The following is a 23111-nucleotide window of genomic DNA, read 5'->3' as shown; positions in this document are numbered from 1 at the left end:
TGATTTAAAGTCTCAGACCTCCCTGTAAATGAGTTGACTTCTCCCTTTTCAAAGTGTCTTAGTTTTTCAAAAAGCATCAAAGGTCGATTAGCACATCAATGTGAAGTGTTTTTCTTATCCTCGGTTAAATGTTGATTTGAGGTAAACAACTAAATTGTCTAAATCCTTTCCTCCCAGTGCTCTGTAAACTGTGTATTGAGTTGCACATTAGCATATCAGTCACAGGGTCAAGGGTATCTAAAGCAGAGGCCTAGTTCTAATTACTCAGTATCTCGCACCTCGGGACGGTCCTGAAACGCATGCAGCGGCCCGACCCCTCTCGCATTAGAGGATTATGAAGATAAGGATGCATGAAGTTCAGGCTTTTGAAGCCGGGATCATCCACTCCAGACTTAGAGGTGCGAGATGCTGTTTTTTGTTGACCTGTAGTTCATTAAGAAAGAGCTTGTATTTGCACAGGCCTGATTAGTACTTAGCTGACGGTGAGGCTTTTGTGTAATGAGCTGGAAAGACTTTGGGAATACCATGTTATTTATTTTGTTTTATTTGTGTAGTAGAGTTTAAATAGTATTAAATAGAATTTAGCTACAGGGAAAAATGTAATCTGAAAATGTAAAGTATAAAATATTAATGATATCAAAATAAATGTTATATATGATATAATTTTATTATTATAATATACTAAAGAATAATTACATATAATATGCAAGATACAAGCTGTATTTAAGTTTCTGACTGATTTGAGTTTTTTAATGGTTGATATCTCGATTCAAAATATATTAATGCAATTTAATTATGTAAATGAGAAATTAGACATTTATTTAGCACATTTAAAACTACATTTGCTTTAAAAAACTAAATAAATTTTGAGATGAAAGCAAAATAAGCATTTGATGATTAGAATATTCAAATATTTTTAAATATATATGCTAATTATTTGACCTGGCCAAATATAAAGGTATATACCTATTTTAGTATGCTTGGAGAGAAAGATGTTCCAATTAAAGGGATCGTTCACCCACATTTTTTAATTCTGTCATCATTTACCAATCTTTACCAATCTTTACCATAATTTACAATTCTGTCAAGTTGTTCTAAACCTGTATGAGTTTCTTTGTTCTGATGGAGAACAAAAATATCTTCACATAAAAGAAGATATTTTGAAGAATATTGTTAACCAGAACATTTGCTGTTCCCCTTTGACTTCCATAGTATGAAAAAAAACCTTAAAGTCAGTGGGGACTAGAATTACCAGCCAATAATTTTTTTCTAATTACCAGCATTCTTCAAAATATCTTATTTTATGTTCATCAATAGAACAAAGAAACTCATACAGGTTTAGAACAACTTGAGGGTGAGTAAATAATGACAGAATTTACATTTTTGGATGAACTATCCCTTTAAGAAACTTCTATCTGTCTCATTTAGTCCGTTAGACCACCAGAGGGCCTCAAAGGGTATTTTTTGTGTGTGTGTGTAAAATAATAATGTAAAAAAGGATGTAAAAGTTAAATGTCGTTCTTGATGTACAAATGTTCAAGAATACTATCTTTTTAGGGAGTTTTTCTAGACATTGTCACCTTCAGCTTACTCAATATGGCACTATTTCCTGTGAAGCTGCTTTAAAAAAAAAAAAAAAAAAAGTTGAATTGAAGTGCAATTATTCTAACATTGGGAAGAAAATCATGTTGTTGTCGTCAATAAAATATATTATTTTCCCCAGATTATATGATGTGTTTTGGCTTTTTAATAACAAATAAAAGTCAATTATATCATGTTTTGAAGAACATGTCTTTATCACACTTAATATATTTATTAACATCATTTTCTCACAATTTATACATGAACACATATAGCTGCCTTTATAAAAGAAGCATTTAACCCTCAAAAAAGGATCATAATATTTCAATTGTGTCTTGCTTAAGCAATTGTGCTGTGCTGTTTTTCTTTTTCTTTATGTTGGGTTAAACTGCATATTAAATGAACTTTATCTGCTTGAATCTGTGGTTAATACTGGCTACAAAAGCCCATTATCAGGATGTGGGGTGTAATTTACATGTTAATGACTAATGTTAGACTCAAAGCTTCTCCATTAGCACTGTAACTGCCTGTCACTGGGGCCTTTTTTAGATTTCTTTAATCCTCTCCCGTGGCCTTATGGGATAGTAAAGTGCCCATCTTATGCACACTTTAGAATCTCGCCGGAAGTAGTAGCCAATCATCCGGGTACTTAAGCCTACTTTTTTTTTTTTTTTTTGTACTGTGAATTCTGACATACTTCTTTTGTCACATGATGTTTTTCCCCTACTAGGAAGTATGTGATTTCGAATGACATGAAGAGGAGGAGTCATGCAATAAAAACATTGCTGTGCAGCTGCATATGTGGCTTGTGGCTGTAAAATTGCGCCATCTTATGGAGACATTAGACATTTCACCACAACTAAACAAACCACTACTAACCAACTGCAGAGTACAGAATACATCGTCACAGCAGTTTCAGGACAGCAGCGCCATCCAGCAGTCTCAGACCAAAGTTAGGGTGGAGATTATATTATCGTTAAGGTTAGTTTTAGTCATACTGTCTATGGTTTTAGTGGTGGGTGAGGTTGGGCATTTGTTATGGTGGAGCTTATAGTGAAGTTAGGGTTTGTGGTTGTGCAGGGTTAGGGAATCGTAAGCTCCATCCTAACTATGAAAGCGTGGCTGTGAGGGATAGACTTACCGTGTTTTCAGTTGCATCAAGTGTAGGCTAAATCTCTTAGATCACTTATAATTTTACACAACTCATGTTGTCTGGAGTTTTTTGTCTATACTGAAATTCTTGGAAATATATTTTTGCAGTGTTTCTTTAGGAGAACAATCCAAAATCACATTAAACAACAGTACAACCCACTGAAGTGACGTATGTCTCCATCACAGTCTCTCTTTATGAATCAAAGATGGCGCTGCTGTGAATAAGGTCTATAGTGCTGTGATTCTGCATTAGACACTGTATCTCCTACAAACAGGGATTCCTATTGCCTCAGTGATCATTCTGGAATAGGTTTGAGAACATATTCAAATCAATAATTATTGAAGTGAATTGCAAAAATGCAAAATTGTTATGTTAAATAATAGCCTATTACATTTAAAGTTTTAAAATAGGCCAACATATTTTATATATATATATATATATAAAATCAACTTTTAGCATTTGAATAATTTGACAGTCAAATGCTAATATATATATATATATATATATATATATATATATATATATATATATATATATAGCATTTGACTGTCAAATTATTCAAATGCTAAAAGTTTATTTTAAAAAGTGAAAACCTTTATTATTATTTATTTATAATTCAACAAAATCTTGAAGTAAAAAGTTAATTTCATTTTCAATTTCAAATTAATACACAAAATCAAAACGTTGACATTTAGATCATTTTTTTATTATAAATATCAATAAATTACTACTTTTGTACAAAAAACATGATAACATACAAAATATATAATATTAAAATAGACATCTTAAAATAAGATAAAACAATATATTAAAATACATTAAATACTGTACAGCGGAGTCCATAAAATAAAGTATTTGAAAAGTTTGAAATATTAGTCCAATGAGAGTTTTATCCCCAGAATTCAGGAGCAACCGGATAGTGGACGGCTTTGTTGTAGCCCTAAAAAGAGAGGACAAAAGATGGTAAGTATTTTATACAGCATTTAGAAAGCAAAATATTAACATTTGAAAATTGAATTAACAATAAATCACACGATATGTATAAACAAAGTACACACCTGGTATGTTGTGGCTGTATCTGCATACAAAGGGCTGGCCAGAAGAGATTCTGAGCTGGAGTTGAAGGAATCATCATAAGCAGGTGTTTCCATGCCCATGAAAACCTGATGACAATCCGTTTCTGTTTGCCTCAAGACATGCTCTGAAGGTCTGAAGGTGCTTTGACACAGTTCTTGATGTGATGTGCTGAGTCCCCAATACTCTGGCGTTGAATTGCCCTGATATTGAGATGATTCTTGGTATCTAGAAGCTCCGAGGTCCCTCATATGGCAGAGAGACTCTTCGCTGAGGCCTAGTTGAGCAGAGAGATAGGAGATGTAGCGGATAGTGAGGCGAAGGGTCTCGATCTTCGTCAAGGTTTGACCGACAGGAGCCACTGAAGGAGGTAAGTAAGTCCTGAGGTGATTTAGAGCTTTGGTCAAGTCCCTCATTCTGAGCTTCTCTTTCTCGCTGGCACTCTGTCTTTGCTTGCTAGGGTTCTTGGAGCGCGTTCTTCTAGTTCCGACACGGGAACATGCGCCGTCCTGATGTAATGAACCCGAAACGGGTGCTTTGGCACCTCTGGAAGGTGGAGAAGAACTGTTTTGAAGCTGGGCTGAAGGAGAGAAGTCCACGTAGGAGGTAGGAGACACTGCCTCAGGAGATGAGATGTTGTAGAGCTCAGAGTCTGAGCTCGGGCAGCTCCAGGAGTTCTGTGTGAAGTAGCGGAGGAGTGGAGAAGACACGTCCATTCTGTGTGGTTGGAGAGAGTCAGTGATGCTGGAGGGTTTGCTGGAGGGAGGATTTATACCAGCCTCAGGCCTCAGAGGTGTGAAGTGACACCTCCACAGGCCTCTCCAGGCCACCACTGTCTGTCTCAGACCAGACTACAGTGAGAGAGGGAGAGAAGTCCAGTCCCGATGTGGGAACCTACAGATATGAGTCATCAGGTAATGTGTGATTTTTCACCCCTACCCAGCATCAACTTTTTTTCTTCTGTTTTTAACATCAAGATCTCCAGTGTTTGGATTATTTTCAATCCATAAATAGAAACACGATAAAGTGGTATTAAAATATATGTGAAAAAGTGGTTCATTAAAAAATATTCATGCTAAGTAGCATTTTGGCAAATAAATAAAAAAGAGCAGAAATACTGTAAAGTATACAGTAAAATATACAGTAGTCAATAAACAAGTAAAATATACAGTAGTCAATAAACATGATGACATATATATATATATTTTTATATTTATAAAAAACTGTATCATTGTATATCACATGCCGCTGTCCTATGGTCAACTTTGAATAATTAGTCACAAATATTTTTGAAAATATGATCACATGATATATTTTTTTTATAAAATAAATATTATTTGTACCATATTTATCATTATTTCAAATTCCCCATGGAGTATAAATAAATATGAAATGTTATATGTAAAATATATATGCTTATATACTATATATATATATATATATATATATATATATGTGTGTGTGTGTGTGTGTATATATATATATATACATACATAGATACATATATACATATATACATACATAGATGCATAAATACATATATACATACATAGATAGATACATATATACATATATACATACATAGATACGTATGTACGTACATACAATAAAAACAATATTTTTTTTATAGTTTTATGCCCCCCCAAAAAATGGCATAATTTATAACAAGAAAGTTCCCTAATGCAAAGTGTTATAGCCATTGATTATCAAATAAAGGATAAATCTATACCCTGCTTTCTCTGATTATTAAGAAATCAATATACAGACGATGATGTGTGGTCAATAGGTCACAGTTGTAAGGGGACAGCGGCTTGGGTCATTCTCTCACAGCCAAGGTGTTAAACGACACCTCTAATGGGTCACATTAAAGGGAAGTCCACTGGTCAGTTGTCTGTGTGAACCTTTAATGGAATTTCACACCACACATGTAACTGAGCTAATGAGGCTGGCTAAACAATATTAAGAGCCATCACATAATATACTGCCATTTAAAAGACTTTTGAGAAATAAAGCCCATTGATTTGTAGACTGTTAAAAGCTTTTAGATTCCATTTTGTAAACTTTGATTAGCATTAGCATTGATTAGCATAGTGTGCTGCAACATGTGCTGCTAATTTCAAATTTATAAAATGGCTCAAAACACTCAAAATCAATAATACGTTATTTGAAAACAGCTTAGAAAGCTATTGACTACATATTTGGACTCTTTGAAGGTGTGTGGGTGAGCGTGTGGGAGTTTTGAGATGCCACTGTTTAGACTGGCACCTCGAAGTGGCACCTTGAGAACTACTATAGGTGCTAAACCTGTGAGACACAGTTCACGAGAGTCTCCGTGACCTCGCCGAGATCAAGTCAAGAGTTCAACTCAAGAGAATCACTCAAGTGCACTTAAAGCCACTGTATTCAACAATAACTAATACAATCAATTGATTTTCAAGTATCTATTTGCCGCTCTGCAGTAGGGCAGAAAACAGATAAACGATTTAACATTAATACTTAATGCACACTGCAAGGATATCAGGTTCCCAAAGTAATGGCCAGTGACAAGAATATATACATATTATTTTTATTAATAATTATTCTGTGTGAATAAATTAAGTTAAAATCATTCTTTGTCATTTAGTTCTCTTTTTTAAAAACATTTTAAGTTGCGAAATTTAAGTAACTTTTTTTTTTTTCAGCAAGGGTGCATTAAATAACAGTAAAGACATTTATAATGTTATACAAGATTTCTATTTCAAATTGTTCAACATTAATATTAATAAGAAATGTTTCTTGAGCATCAAATCAGCATATTGTGACACTGAAGAATGGAGTAATGATGCTGAAAATTCAGCTTTGCCATCACAGGAATAAATTACATTTTAAAATATATTAAAATAGACGACAGCTATTTTAAATTATAATAATATTTCACAATATTACAGTTTTTTCTGTATTTTAAAATGCAGTTTTGGTGAGCAAAGGAGACTTCTTTCAAAAACATAAAATAACTTAATGACCCTATACTTTTGAATGGTGTATTTTTACTAATCCGGCATATATAGTTTGTGTTGCAGAAGGTTGTTGAGACATCTCAGCTAACATCTGAGTTTTTGCACGATGACTTGTCCTTTCAAGGCCTTGGTATGACCTTTGTGATTGTGAACTTTCCGTACCCTGGTCTCGAGAGAGCCGAGAGGTGCCAGGACTGTGGTGATCTTTGGCACCTCAGAGGCATGGAGAGCGAGACAGTTAGAATCTATTAGTTCAAAGTCTTATAAGACCACAGCGTTTCACAATCTCAAAAGGAAAGAAATTACAATTTTATTAAGGTCCATGTTTCTATTCAATCCTACCATTTAAAGCAACAACTTTTATCCAAATCAATCTCTCAACCTTCCCATGGGAACTACAATGTTTTCTCTTTTTTTTTTCCTCCTCTCATGGCCTGCAGCATTTTGCACCCTGAGTGTGAATCAAAACAAAATATCTTGGGACAGAGGTGCTGCAAATCAGGAGAAACATGACATTGCATTGTGAGAACGACACAAGTATGTGGTGCCCAATGTGCAAAAAGTATCAACAATCTAGTATTTGTTATGCACTCATTTTTGACCAGAATCTGCATGTAAAATGATCTTTGCACTCTTTTTTTTGTGTGCATATTTTCCCACCCACTTCCACAGTCCCAGTGACCGTAAGAGCTGAATAGCTTGTCTACAAACTAAAACCTCTCAACCAAGCGAAAAAAAGGGACTCTGCTCCAACTCCGTTTCCCATGTCTTGTTGTTACATCTTTCACAGAGTTGCTCAAACCCCAGGACAAAATGAGCTGGCAGGCAGAGGAAAGTATTCAGCCAAAAAAAAAAAAAAAAAAAAAAAACTGTGCAAATCACATTAATGTTTTTTTATTCATAGTATACAGACACACACACACACAAACTAATTATTTCTGTGATATTTCCAAATAAATATGCTATGTAAAAATGAAGAAGCAAGTAATAATAATAATAATTTGTTACATTTATATAACGCTTTCTGGGTACTTAAAGCGCATATGGAAGGTGTGAATCTCCTCAACCACCACCAATGTGCAGCATCCACCTTGATGATACGACGGCAGCCATACTGCGCCAGAACGCCCACCACACACCAGCTTACTGGTGGAGAGGAGACAGAGTGCTAAATATGTATTATGCAGAGTTTATTGTTAATTATGCATGACGAGAAAGAGGTTTTCATTGAATTATTCAGCCTTTAATCAACTTTTCTAAAGTTTATCTTCAACCTATCAACCGGTCCGATCTTTCAGGCGTATAAATTTAATTCTGGTGCATGTATTGATTTTTAAAGCAAAACAGTTATAACATGCACAGCTTTGTTCGGTGACAGCTTTATAAACCTTAAAGGGATAGTTCAGCTAAAAAATGTAATTTTGTAATTTATTCACCCTTATGTCGTTCCAAACCTGTATGACTTCATTTCTACACAAAATAACCGTTTTTTGTCCATACAATGAAAGTCAATGGGGTCCAAAAACAATATTGGACTCCATTGACTTTAATTGTATTCCACATAATTTTGTGTTCCACAAAACAAAAAGTCATACAGGTTTGGGATGAAATGAGGGTTACTAAATGATGATGGATTCTTTATTTTTGGGTGTCTGTCCTTCCTATAACCGGCTCATTGATGTCAAACAGAAATGATCCAGGTTACCAATGGCTAGTATGATCTAACCGGTTTTATTTGCAGTGAGACATACATTAGATCATCCAGACAGCACATTGACACAAACATTACTTTGTAAGTTACACATGCAACTCAGTCAACAACAAGTACAGATACTGTATGTGGCTCTGTGAAGCTTAAGTCCAAAGTGACCAAACCGTTCCACTTTTTCAGGATTCACAGGATGCAAAATAATAAAACAAAAGGGCGGTAGAGAAAGAGAGTGTGAGAGCACTAAGAAACAACACATTTAGTGAAAGGCAAGGTAAAAACGAGGCTAGCTTTGTAAGGTACTCCGCCAGATTGGGCGATTCACAGTCAATAAAGTAAAAATAGAAAATGGAGGAAGCACACGTAATGGTTTCCGCAGTGACCTAACAAACACAAGCGCACATTCTGCACCGAGCATCCGAACGTACAGCGACACATTGAGATCAGTCTCTTGACATACAGTGGGACACTTGCAAACTCACAGGACAGAAATACGCCTTTTTTCAGGCGGAGATTATATCATAAGCAAAGGCAGAGGATGAGACGCTAGCAAATTACAAGCTATGGAATAAGATAAAAAGAAAATTCTTCAACAGTACCTGAATTTTTTGACCAAGAAAATGGCACAGGATTGAGACTTCCACGACTCAGATTACTCCATTCAAGCAAATCTGGGACAATTTTATTTTTCATTAGAAAGTTTTTTCTCTATAATACTCCCTGTAGACTTTTCTGAAACTATATAGCTAGAGCAGATTTTTTGTGGGGATGCAAATGACCAAACAGGCCTTTAACATACTGTCTATGAAATATCAGGCATATCAATCAATAGTTGACTAGGGGTAAAACCATCATTTGGTCCTTGTAGTTTTTTGAATATTGGAGTTTGTTGACACTATATCACATATTATTAGTATTTTGCTTGTTTGTTTTTGAATAAACCCAATTTTACACATGCCAGCAGTTGTTATCTCCACACTAATAGTCATATAGAACGGCCTGGACCAAACGTTCAGCTTCAGATATTCACAGCAAGATCTTCTCCCTGGTCTCAGGCAGTTTCAGGGCCACCACTCCACCACCGACCAGAGCACCGAAGGACAGAAGAATGGGGATGACTTTGGTAATGCCAACGAATGACGCGAAAATTGAGCTTCCCAATATAGCCGCCAACTTACAAATGGCATTTAAGGCTCCAAACGCTGTGGCTCTGTAAGAAACGTTGAGAAAAAGAATTAAAAAGACGTTTACTAGAGCCAGATTTACTGAACGGCAAATTAGTGTACGTCCACAATCTAAAAAAAGCGCAGATGGGAGTGGGAAGTTATTTGGGTGTCATGTCAGGCTCAACATTGGTATTTGTACCCTTATTTACCACCTTTTTTGGGCACTAAAAAAATTGCACAAATAGCACTAAATTGACTAGTGCAAACGTCACATGACATGATTCATTTAAATACTGTCCATCCAAAAATGTAGTGGTCTGACAGGGAAACTGCATTTGCACTAAGGTCAAGCACAAAAATAACGTTTTCATGTATTTTAATAGCTAATTCCTCATTGCCTGTCTTTAGGAAATCCTGACAGTAGTTTTTTTTAATTGTCCTAAAAGTAAATTGTATTTAGCAAACAATTATACTATTATTTCATTAAGCCCAACTATCTGTACCATTGTTTGCAAAGTCGAAATAACAAAGCTAGATAATATGACATGTAGTGTGTAATATGCGGCATGTATTTTATACCTTTTTGAAGCTGGGTAGAGTTCCACGGTGATGACTTGAATGCCGTTCCATGCTGCTACGCTAACACCACAAAACAGACACTGCCAGGCTATAATGGCTGCCTGACTAAAGCTCAAGAAAAGGAAAAAGGTACATCCAGCAGAAATAAGCATTGAACCACCTGTAGAAAGAAGAAAAAGTGGTTTTCACAGGCTTGTCTTGATTGGAAAAAAACATTAGTGACAGATTGCAAGCTATTAGATCTAAAAATATGTATGGCACCGCAAAAACATATTATAAGAAAGTTTTGATAACGTGAGTTCACCCAAAAATTAAAATGATCCCATAATTTACTCACCCTCAAGCCTTAGGATAAGTGTATATGATTTCTTCTTTCAGCCAAACACAATCGAAGTTAAATAAAAAAATATCCTGGCTCTTCCAAGCTTTATAATGGGAGTGAATGGTACCTTAGATTTTGAAGGCCAAAAAAGCACATCTAACCATCATAAAAGGTATCCATACTGTTCCAGGGTGTTAATAACTATTGAAGGCATAGGTCATAGGTCACTCTTCCGCCAGAACTAGACTCGCATACGGCCGTTACTGGAAGCCAGTTATAAATATAGATATTTTTCTTACAAAAACGCACCGCTTTGCTTCAGAAGGCCTTTATTAACCCCCTAGAGCCGAATGGTTTACTTTTATGATGGATGGATGCACTATTTTGGGCTTCAAAATCTAAGGTGCCATTCACTCCCATTATATATTTTTTATATAATTCCGATTGTGTTTGGCTGAAAGACAAAATTCATATACATCTAGAATGGTTTGAGGGAGAGTAAATTATGGGATAATGTACATTTTTGGTAGAACTAACCCTTTAAATTTTGAAAAAGTAATTTCTGAATGTCCCCTTAACGTTCAAAACGTCGCCCCAACATTCCCATAAAGATTTGCAAACATTATGGGAATGTATACTTTTGAATGTTCGGAAACAAATGGTAACATTTTAAAAAATGTTAGACGAACATCCAACTAAAACATTTAAGAAACAAACGTTCCATGAATGATGTATAAATATTTTTTTAGTGCTGATGTTTTAAGAACATTATTAAAGACCAGATAACTTTGAACAAATTTTCTATTGACATAACTGGAAGAACATTTGTTCATAACTTAAGGAGAACCTTGCCAGAACGTCTTCTAACAGAACTTTGTAAGCAGGGTAAGCTCACCTATAATCTTGATTCGTCCAATTTTGTCCATGAAGAGTGCTGAGATGATATTTCCAGGCAACACGGCTAAGCTGCCTAAGAAGCTGACCAAGTAGATGAGGACGTCGTTCTCATCCTCATAGTCTAAATGGCATCCCTTCTTGTTGTGTATGAAAGTGACGTTCTCAAATGTACAGTCAATGAACTTTTCTTCATATAAGTCTGTGGAAATTAAGAAACCATGAGGCCAAGTGTGCTAAACAACTCTGGATTGTGGGTAAGATCTCTTACCTGTGTCGTTAAACACGGTACTGCGGATGGTGCAGTTCTCAAAAAACGTTTCTGTGGATCGGATGTTCTCGAATAAGCAGTCCTCGAACAAGGAGTCTTCAAACTTCACAGACTTCATCTCAATGTTGATGAATCTGCATGAAAGCCCACAACACACATTGAGAAACTGTTGCCTGACATTAAAAAAAAAGCATTCATGGATAACAGACGTCGCAGATGGTGTTTCTGTCAACGTACTTGTCGTTGATGTATTCTCCTTCTCTATGGACTTGGTTTTCCAAGGAAAAGTTGAAATGAAACTGCTCCACCTTCTCCCGATGAAACACTTTCAGCTTGGATTCATACTCCTCGTGCTGGAGGTGTTTGACCATGTCAGGAAACCACACCGAAAGCCCGTAATAACTGAAATATACCACAAGAAAGACAAGAAATGAAATGTATAGTGTAAGTGTGAATACTCCACCAATGGTGTGAGTTTGGGGGAGGAACTATCTGTTTTTCTGACCAATGGCTGAGAGAGTGGGTGTTCTGGTATTGCAGTTCCATTTTCTGACACTATAGGCGCTAACATTTACCAACAGTGTTTCAGAAATCAAGACTAATTAGGAATTAGTAAAAATGCTTTACCTAAATGCCATAGTGAACCATATGATGGCCATTAGCAGAGTAGCGAGTCTTAGATCACGACCCAAGAGGGACAAAATATTTTTGATGACCTGCACACAAAAATAGCTTATTTTAAGTTTACACACTGAATAACTTAAGGTCAACTGAACTGTTAGCTTTTTAGTTTACCAGCTTGGTCAGTGTCAAAGTTCGAACCCCCCATCTCTGTAAAGCAGTTCCAGTTGCAGACTGAATCTCAATAAACTCATCTTCCTGTGTCTTTGGAGTCTTGATATGAGTTACCTGGAAAAAAATATTCAATATTTTTAAGGCATAATGGTAAAAGACAGATTTCACCATGTTATCATAGTAGATATAATTGCATTACATTTTATTACAAACATCAAATCAGCTCTTAAAAATCATTAAACTTACAGTAAACACTCTCTCAGGTTCTCCTTTGGCTCTCCAGTTGGTGTCATGAACCTGTTTCAGGATCATCCAGGCCTCATCATGTTTAGCATTCTGGAAGAGACAGATTTTGTTTTCTCACAGCTGTGTAAATTTCATTCCCAACCTTCTTCTGTTAGCTGTGGTGTCCCCCAAGGTTCTTTCCTAGGCCCCCTTTTGTTCCTAATTTACCTTCTCCCACTCGGCAATATCTTTTCAAAATTCGGTATTAAATTTCACTGTTACGCCGATGATTCACAGCTTTACATTTCTACAAACCCTGATTCCATTCTCCCTCCCGCTTGTCTTACCAACTGCCTTCATGAAATACATGTTTGGTTTTCTGCCAATTTCCTCAAACTTAATGCCAATAAGACTGAAGTACTCCTCATTGGTACTAATTCTACTCTCTCTAAGTCATGCAGTTTTTCATTATCCATTGATGGTTCTTCCATTTCTCCCTCCCGCCAGGCTAGGAACTTGGGGGTCATCTTTGACAGTACCCTATCATTTGATGCTCACATTAATAACATAACCAGGTCTTGTTATTTTCATCTCCGCAATATTGCTCGCCTCCGTCCATTTCTCACTCCGCACAGTTCCTCTATTCTTGTTCATTCGCTTGTCACCTCCCGCATCGATTATTGTAACTCTCTATTATCTGGTTTACCACACAAATCTCTTCATAAACTCCAGCTGATTCAGAATTCTGCAGCTCGTATCATAACCCGGACTTCACCTATTGAACACATCACCCCATCACTTCAACAGCTACATTGGCTTCCTATCAACTCTCGGATTGAATTTAAAATTCTCCTCCTCACATACAAATCTCTTCATAACCTCGCTCCACCTTACCTTTCAGACCTCTTACATCCCTACACTCCTTCTCGAACTCTCCGTTCCTCTTCACTGGGTCTCATCCATACACCTTCTGCTCGCCTAACCACCATAGGGCCTTTAGTCGTGTTTCTCCTCGTCTTTGGAATTCTCTCCCAGTCAACATCCGTAATTCAGACTCTTTAGCTCAATTTAAAGTCAAACTTAAAACTCATTTATTCAGAACTGCTTATCTTCTATGATTACTTTGTGCACTCAAGTCCAGTATTTTTATTCTTTTAATTTATTTATTTTATTGCTGTTTTTTATTGACATTGTTATTTACTGTTATTTTCTGTTTTAATATTGTTACTGTTGCTACTTGTTGTACGGTGACCTTGAGTGGTTTGAAAGGCGCCTTAAATAAAATGCATTATTATTATTATTATTATTATTATTAATATTACTCATAATGGCTTGAGTTGTGAGATGATACATACACTACCATTAAAAGTTTGGGGTCAGAACAGGGGTCAGAATGATCAGAACTGACATTAGAAAAATGTATAATGTTACAAAAGATTTCTATTTTAAATGTTTTGAATTTTAAATGTATCAAATAATTCTGGAAAAAAAGGATTAGCTATGGTTTCCAAAAAAGGCGTTCTTAAACACCAAATTTAGCTTTGTCATCATATGAATAAATGATGTCAAATATTAAAATGAAAAGCAATATTATTTCACAATATTACTGCTTTTACTGTTTTTTTGATCTTGAGACTTTTTTCCAAAAAACATTAAAGAAACTAACTGTACTGACCCCAAACTTTTGAATGGTAGTATAGTTTAACAAGTTCAAGCAACAACTACATGTGCTTACATGCATTTGTACTTATACATTTAAAGAGGAAACATTACACTTTTTGTCTGTTTCAAAACCTAGCATAATTAAAACCCTGCATATAAGACTTGTGAAAAAATAAGCTAAAGGTGAAATATTGATTGTAAATAAACCTTTTCACTCAGTACTGAAATAAACAGTGTAATTAAAATAGATTATTTTACCCTCATTAATATTCGTGAGTGCTGTGGGTTTGTTTATTAAAGTATCACTTGGTTAGCTTAGCGTCATGCTAATGTCAAACTTAGCTCAAGATTTGTGTGGTGTGAGTTGCAGCCTATGAAGAATGTTCCAAATCGGTCACTTATGACTCCGTCTGTGTAGGTAGTAAGAAGCGAGACAGCTCACTAGGTCTTGGAACAAAGCTATTGTATAGCTGAAATATAGTTATGTACCTCCAGCAGGAAGCGTGGGCTCTCAGGCATGAACATTAGCCCAACAAAAGCTGCTATTGCTGGGAGAGCACAGACCAACACAAACACCCTCCAGCTGTGGAACTGGAACTCAGAGCCCATACTGAAACCCCAGCCTGAAATACAGCAAAACACAAGCAAAAAACATAAATATAAGGGAAAAAAAAGGAACTTTATCCTTACACTGCTCTACAAATACAAGGTATATGTTTGTACCATATCGAGGGATGATGCCCCAGGCTGTGAAGGAGGCGTAGATGCCCCCCATCATCCAGAACATGCAGAGCCAGCTGAGATGTTCTCCTCTCTTATCCATCTGCAAGAACTCAGAGAAGTACGAGTACACGATTGGGACGGAGCCCCCGATCCTGCAAGAAAACACAGGGCAGCAGTCATCTTACAATACAATTATTCATACAGGCTACCTTTCATGTTCACAAAACCTCCATAAATGGCCACGGGAGCATATTGAGGAGACTTCTAAAGTCAGGATACAGCCCTTAGGCTTTTATTGCTTGAAAATACTACCAGAGGCAGCTAGATTGAGAGTCCCCTGTGGATCAGTAGCCTACTGTAATTACTGCCCAGCCTTGCTTGGTTTAAATTAGATGTTGAGCCGAGGGAGAAAGGCCTGAGCCTGGACAAGCCTGATTTACAGTAGGGCTCAAGCTCCAATGGAAAACAACGACTTATTATCATGCAATTATATGGCTTCGAAGGTGGAGGGCAGACCCAAGTGTTTTTTATTGATATACCATTCCTTCTCTTTGTTTTTTTCCCCCTCCAGCTTACCCAAATCCAGAGAACAGCCTGAAGAACAGGAAGAAGCCGTATCCCTGGGCGAATGAGGAGAAGAAGGCAGAGATGCAGTTCATGGCCAGGACGATGACCAGACATTTCCGTCGGCCCACTTTATCAGCCAGGCCACCCCAAAAAAATGCTCCAAACATCATTCCCAGAAATACTATCAAACCTGCAGGAGAAACAACAAACCATGTGAGATCAACTGACTAACAGATACATTAAATATGTATATTTATACATAAAGATATAATAAATAATATTATTATAATATTATTATAAATATTACATAATATTTTAACATTACACGATTATATTTTAATATTATTTAAAATATTTTTTGTTCAAAATATTTACAATGTAAAAACTACACATACTTACAGAAATAAATACTTTAATGTTTAATTACATTTAATTTAACTAAATAATTTATGTTATTTATTTATGTGTTTATTTATTGGTACGTTTCAAACATTTTTAGTAGACATATTGTTTGAGTACCTCTAGGGGGCGCCATCTCCCTCCTTTCCTTCTTGTTAGTGTGCATTAGGATTCTGATCACCCCTCAAAATAGTTTTTCTGTGCAGAGTTTACTTTGAATAACTCTCATCTAATGAGATTCAATAGAGCCTACATGTGTTTTTTTTAAATGACATAGACGTAAGATCAGAACTCAAGTAACCACAATCAACTTAAGCTAATGTAGTGTCAGAAATAGAGGGAAAAGAACATCAAATGAGCAGTCACAATGTTAAGTGATTGCAATAAAAGGTTTTGCGGTTCTGGGCTGCGTTTCCTAAAAGCATTGTAAGCCTAAGTTGATCGTAGAGACCATTGGTGGCAATTGTTCTACAATCAACTTAAGCTTTCGATGCTTTTGGGAAACCAGCCCAGGTCAATCTTAATGAGTGCGAGTGGGTGTTCAGAAGCTATAGCAGAACTCACAGGTGTGCTATTAGGCTGACACGGCATGTTTAGTGATTGTACCTGTCAGCGGGGTGCTCACTTAAGAGAACACTGAAAGAGCTGGCGTTCAATTTGAACCTTTGCGCAAATGTCACACGATGTTGGAGGCACATTATCATTATGTCAGTAGATTAACTCCTTTTTTGAAAGGCGAGATTATTACAATTATACTTCAGGAATGCAAAAGAAATTGAAAAGGTTTCATTTAAATCATGATTCAACACTGAGGCTAGTTTTTAGCTCAAACACTAGCGAATGGCGCTAACAAGCATGGGTTCAGTTACCATGCATGACCATGTCACAGAAGTTGCTTTAGATAAAAGCATCTGCAAAATGTACAAACTTTAAAGTTAGCTCAAGACTTGTAATTCAAAGAATTTCTGTCATTGTTAATATCTGCATGATTTGAACAAGAAACAGACTCATATTAACATCATATAAACAAAAAGCCTCAGCTCAGACTACAAGAGTCTCTTTTTTAAATTATACAAAAAACTTATTCTCATATAGTTTATTAAATAAGATTTTAAAAAATCTAAGAATTGAAAATATAAATATTAAATACTTATTCAATTAAATCCTTTAATATACATATTTTTTCCTGATTTTATTATGCTTTCAGACACCAATACTCTCAGCTCCTTTTGACTCATTTGATGAAATCTATTCTACATAATGCACTCCCCCAAATTCTAGCACAGGCAAGAAGCACGAGGGCCTGGCGTTGAGTACAGATGGTCATGTGGTGAAGGGAGCTTGGTGTCGGACTGGTGGAAGAGTGACAGCCCAGTCCTCTCTGAGCAGATCAACATATGGAGCTGAGCTGCCATTATCCCCCACCACTCAGCGTGAGGATCCTCCCAGTATCCCATTGGTCAGCCTTAATCCGCAGAGTCACGCAGTCGTGACAATGTTTCAGAGCCAAAATGAGGGCTGTGGCTTTATTGCCATTCATATTTAAAGGAGAACTTGAGTTTATATTGCCAGGGTTGAAGGTGATATGTGTCATTTTTTCAATACTTTCACACATCCCTAATTAATATGCAGACTATAAATAAGATATTCGTAAGCTGATTCCACCGAGAACTAAAAACACTTGGCGCTTTCAAAACATTGCTGTGTTTGTTTGAAAATTCCGACCAGGCTGACATAGCAACACTGACTTGACCAATGGCATGAGTTCGGGCGGGGTTATTTGTTTTTTGAGGACCAATGAAAGATAAAAGAGGGTCCAGGAAGCTATATATTTTTTCCCAGGATGGTAGGGGAAGACTCATGAATATTCATTAGGGAAGTCATCCCTGATTGGTCTTAACCTCAGTGACGGGTAGGTTTAGGGGCGGGGTTAGGGGTAGGTCATCAGACCCCCAGTGACGGTTAGGTTTAGGGGTGAGGTTAGGGGTAGGGCATCAGACCAATCAGGGATGACTTCCCTAATGAATATTCATGAGTCTTCCCCTACCATCCTGGGGAAAAAAATATCGCGTCCAGGAATCTATTTCAATTTAAATTATGATATTGCTTTAGCTTAGCTAGAACTTTTTGTTACAGTGTTTCATTGCAAATCAGGTACAGATGAGACACTTTGAAAGACTAGCTGAGTATTTGTCAATTATTTTAATTTTTTTTACTTTATTAGTATGGCCGACTAGTCTTATATTTGTAAAAAAAAAGAAAGAAAAAAAAGTCTTTTGAGTAATGATATTTTTAGCTGGTGTTTAATTATCATGTTGTGCTTCAGCTGCTCCCTGTCAAACCAGCCTAATTATTCAGGCATAAAAGTGCAGTCACATAAGCATTCACATTTTCTGTGAAATTTTGCTGGCAAAGATGGTCCATTGTTTATTTTTTCTTGTCTATCAAGATAATATTGTCTATAAAAGGTGTAGCGATGCATTAAGCAGAGCTCACACAGAAGTCATTTTCAGACCAAGCAGCGTTCTGTTGGTCAGCGTGTTGAATCCGCATGAACTGAACCCGACGCAAAATCTGTGAGGGAAATCTTTCGCCCTAACGTGAAATTCCAGATTTCGTTGATTCCTATCAAAAATTCGCCAAACAATGGTAAATGTGACCGCACTTTAAAAGCGATTAGTTGACTAGCATTACCCACCACTACACCTGGATATTTCTGCACACCAAATCAATGTAAACTCTGCAGCGTCATGAAATCTGGCACAGTGCTAGGCCAAAAAATGAAAACAACTATGAAAACCTGTTAAGTAAAGTGGCAGATCCATCTACAAGACTTCATGTTCAGTTCTAGACCTGCAAAAGGCTTCAATGTCTCTATAATGATGGCAGATCAGAACCAACACTGTTAAGTATATGAAAAGGCGAGTGATGAATATAACTCGATGGAGATTGCAGGGGGAGGTGAGCACAGGATTATGTATCAGAGCAAGGTCAGAAGAGAAGCTATCGATCTGTCGGGCTACTGCTGACTCAGTGGTTCTCCACCGACGGGCATGCAGGATGAAAAGTGCTCACTCATTCTGGCTCCCTAAAGCTCACAGACAGTCTTTACTCTCTCATACACGCTGCTTCTGCACACACATCAATATCACTTAACCAAACAGGGGGGAGGTTTTGCACTCTCACCTCTGGTGCCTTGAAAAATTCAATCTGATAGACAGATTTGTAGATTGCCTTCATTATTACAAGGTAAGCCAAAGTCTTTAAATATGGCTTCCTGTAGTAACTATTGAATTAAGGAAAGTAGATCAATAAAAAAATCTCTGGATAATAAGGCATATCTCTGAAGTGAGATCAAAAAGCTGAAAAAACTGTGTTATTATTATGAAGTGTTCTAGTTTCTGAAGCTGTTCAGAAACTATATATATATATATATTGATCTTGCTTCTCAAACTCTCCCTTTATTGCTGATAGTAATTTATTCAGGGCCTATATTACAGATGAATTTTAAGTTTAGCTCAAAATAAAATAAAATAAAACAATGTAAAACACTAAATTAATATGTCTGATTTTATAAATAAATAAATAAAAAAAGCAACTAAATAAAAATAAAAATAATAAAATACTAAACTATTTTTTTCAAGTTATACCATGAAGCTTCGGTTTCATAGGGAGAATATTTTTGGAGTACAAAAAAGACAACTTTCCAACACTCCCATTTCTATGCTTGCTTGGTCTTGCTTAATTGTTTCTCTGAGGCTTTAGTTTGGCTGAAAACTAACCCATCTTAGTCTTACCGTTGGGAGTCACGAGTCAGTTCCCCCAACTTGCTTTACTTAGCAAGAACGGATTGATGTAAGGCCGAGTGCGAAACCCAGTTGCAATTAATCTTAACCGTCGAGTGCTCCATTAGCTAATTTGAGAACATTCTTAATTGATGGTCTCCTTAAGTAGCAGTTGGCTAAAATAACTGTATATGCATTCACTCAGGTCTGCTTAAATTCACAAAACCACTAGGATTAATTAAACTAAAACATTTTCAGCAGCATTGCCATATGGAAAAGCATCCAGAACTCCAGAACCATCTAAAATAAAATAAAAAAGATGCAGGAAAAAGGATATCTGCACACCCACCCATAAAACAACACCATATACTGAGAAAATCCTTCTTTTATCATCTCAAGTTCATGTAATTTATGATCATTTTAATTGTCAGTTGACATAAATTGTAACTGAGATGGGCTAACAATGGGATGCTAGCTGTATAGCCTACCACCTGCTACAGTTTAAAAATAGCATGTGAAACAGTGCACATTATGCAGTGCTAAAGGTTTCAAATAGCATTACACTACATTTTATTCCCACAACCTCACTGCATGTTTGCTTGAGCTGATGGTGTCCGGTTAACATTTCTGCTAAATACTGTTATTTAGCATTTTGTTTATGGCTGCATCTAATATAGCATACTTTACTACACAGTCTGTGAAAAACAGTATGTGAACAGAGTCTGAATTCACAGTATAACAAAATAAAGTAGGTGAGGTTTTGGAGTGAGCATATGGACACTTTACCATCCCATGAGGCCACAGGAGAGGATTTGTGACAGTGAAGTGACGCATCTGACTCTGGTAGGTCACATGATAACGACAACATGACGAATGTGGCATGTCCAGATTACTATATATATATATATATATATATATATATATATATATATATATATATATATATATATATATAGGCTAAGTATGTTCTATATAGAATACTATATAAAACAAAAGTTAGCAGCCTGATATGTTGTTAGCAGAGGAAGTGTGTGCAATGCATTATGGGAAACCAGTAGATAGCGCAGTATACTGCCGATTTTGGCTAATTTAGTGGATCATTCATGTGTCAACTGCATAAATACTGAAAGTAGTATGATAGCATGCTATTCCGAACTCTAGAATGGTGACTTACCCAGCATTCCCTTCTCAGAATGGGACAAACACATGTCTTTCTCCGCACTGGGTAACACCAAGGCCACTACAAAGCACTCCACGCTGTCCGCCATTAGCGCCAGACCCAACACCACAAACAGGGTCCACTGGAATCTCCCATGTCCACAGTCCTCCATGATGTCCTCGTATTGTTCAGCCAGCTCCTCCTGATCTGACACGGCGTCCGCCGTTGTCCTCGCTTTCGCTCTCGCCGCCCTCCTGGCAGTCTTGGCCTCATCTGGATGCGGGATGCCCTGGTACTCCCCTTCATACATTTGATCATCTTCATCATGTCCCTCGGTGGCGTCACTGGCGGCGTCTTCCTCTTGGGCAGGGTAGTCAGTCTGATAACCGTAGCCGTCTGGTCCTCCCTGTCCATATGTCCCATAGCTGTCTCCGTCTCCCTGGTGGTAAACGTTGTTGTGGTAGGGGTCCGCCATTCTTTCAGATATGTTCTTACTTAAACTGCACGTCGGAGCCTATATGGGCATAATCCGTAGTTGATATGGTTTGTGTCTGTGTTCTTTGAACTTCCTGCGTGTTTACAGCTGAATAAATCTTGAGAGGTCCAATCAAATGGGTCTCTTGAGTTTGACTGTAAGGATAGCAGTTGGTAACTTCTAATCACCTTTGATTTTCTGAGCTCTCATTGGGCCACATGCTGAACCTGCAAATGTAAATAAACACTGAATCAACAACCCATAACCTTGGACAAATGCTTCAACATCAAGCATAAATGAAGGACACATTTGAACTTTATACACACTCTCTCATGATATAAATTGCAGGCTTCTTAACCAGGGCTGCGTTTCCCAAAAGCATCGTAAGTTGTTCGTTGAGACCATTGGTGGCAATTATTCTACAATCGATTTGGGCTTACGATGCTTTTGGGAAACGCAGCCTAGGCTAGTACATTTGACATCAGTGGTTTGGCTGATGTCAAAACTGTTGTTTTTTAAACATGAGTGGGAACCAAGGAACCACAATGGATTGAAAATGGTGATCTCGGGTACTGATGGTGAAATGATGCCTTGAGAAGCACAGAGGCTTTCTTATCAACTGTTTTGTAAAACAGTCAAACTTACTCAAAGCTTTTCAACATGATGCATGTTGCTGTCAACTAGTGGTCAAAAAGATAAAAAAGATGATTGTTTCACATCTGGTTCTACAACCGACTCTATGACAGTGATTTAATTCGAATTTAATAAAATAAAATAAATGCTATATTGCAGGCAATAAATAAACAAAGAAATAAAACAAAGAAACAAACAAACTTATTACAACATTACAATAAAAACTTCATGGAGAAAGGGCTGATACTGTTTAGTAATGCATGTTTCATTTATTGTACTTATAGATACCATTGACTACTGAACTGTCCTGCATTTAATGTTACAAACACTAAATATCAATATTCTTATCTAATATATGAAAGTTCGCAGTTCTTATTGTAATGTTGTAAGATGTTTAATTGTATAATTGTTGATATTTAGTCTAACAATGAGAGTTCAGTAAAATATGCGTAACAGGCAGTGCAATAAAGTAAACATGCATTCCTGAACAAAATCCTTTTTCCTTTTACTGTAAAGCATGTCACACTATTAAATGTTCCTTCCGTTGTTTCACACTAACTAAATCTGCTTACTAATTAAACCCAGGCCTGTCAGAAGACACAGAGGCCTCTTCTCATTTATTGACAGCTGTTTGGGTCTCCGCTAATGCAGCAAATGAGATTGGTCTCACTCGACACGATTCTAGCTGTCTTTCTGGCTCAAGCGAGGATTTACCCAAGAATCCTGTGCATATCTTATTCCCACTGTGGTCCATATATTCACATCACCAGCAGGCAGACATGCTGTGAATTACAATGTAGAGGATGTACTCCACCATACATATGTAAATGCCATCCGTCCAGTATGTTACTACATAATGCCTGTGGACTCATTACAGGAAATGTTGCTAGCTGAGACACTCATGAATAAGGTGTGTGGGTTATTAGTTCAGTTAAACAAGGACC

General features: G+C 36.7%; 2 protein-coding genes across 3 annotated transcripts in view; both read right to left on the bottom strand.

Annotated features, from left to right (window-relative positions):
• Positions 1–3566: 3566 nt before the first annotated feature.
• On the bottom strand, positions 3567–4746 carry mespbb (mesoderm posterior bb). Its single transcript, XM_082159173.1, has 2 exons — positions 3793–4746; positions 3567–3674 (listed from the first exon to the last, which is right to left on the bottom strand). Exons 1-2 carry the CDS (start codon positions 4522–4524, stop codon positions 3624–3626), a joined length of 783 nt encoding a protein of 260 aa, XP_082015299.1. The 5' UTR covers positions 4525–4746; the 3' UTR covers positions 3567–3623.
• A 3075-nt stretch (positions 4747–7821) lies between these two features.
• Positions 7822–23111, bottom strand: part of sv2bb (synaptic vesicle glycoprotein 2Bb) — a 50725-nt gene continuing 35435 nt past the window's right edge. For both annotated transcript variants that reach the window (XM_082160192.1, XM_082160193.1), the window contains exons 2-13: positions 21075–21761; positions 15726–15906; positions 15150–15301; positions 14916–15049; positions 12786–12875; positions 12540–12653; positions 12372–12460; positions 11982–12146; positions 11745–11878; positions 11475–11675; positions 10258–10417; positions 7822–9722 (exon numbers count right to left, since the gene is read on the bottom strand). In XM_082160192.1, the coding sequence (XP_082016318.1) occupies positions 9539–9722; positions 10258–10417; positions 11475–11675; positions 11745–11878; positions 11982–12146; positions 12372–12460; positions 12540–12653; positions 12786–12875; positions 14916–15049; positions 15150–15301; positions 15726–15906; positions 21075–21534 (2064 nt within the window). In that variant the 5' untranslated portion in view covers positions 21535–21761 and the 3' untranslated portion in view covers positions 7822–9538. The remainder of the gene's footprint in view (positions 9723–10257; positions 10418–11474; positions 11676–11744; positions 11879–11981; positions 12147–12371; positions 12461–12539; positions 12654–12785; positions 12876–14915; positions 15050–15149; positions 15302–15725; positions 15907–21074; positions 21762–23111) is intronic.

This window comes from Leuciscus leuciscus, assembly GCF_965113295.1.
Source record: "Leuciscus leuciscus genome assembly, chromosome: 25".
NCBI lineage: Eukaryota > Metazoa > Chordata > Actinopteri > Cypriniformes > Leuciscidae > Leuciscus > Leuciscus leuciscus.
This window is presented reverse-complemented; position numbering and strand designations above follow the sequence as displayed.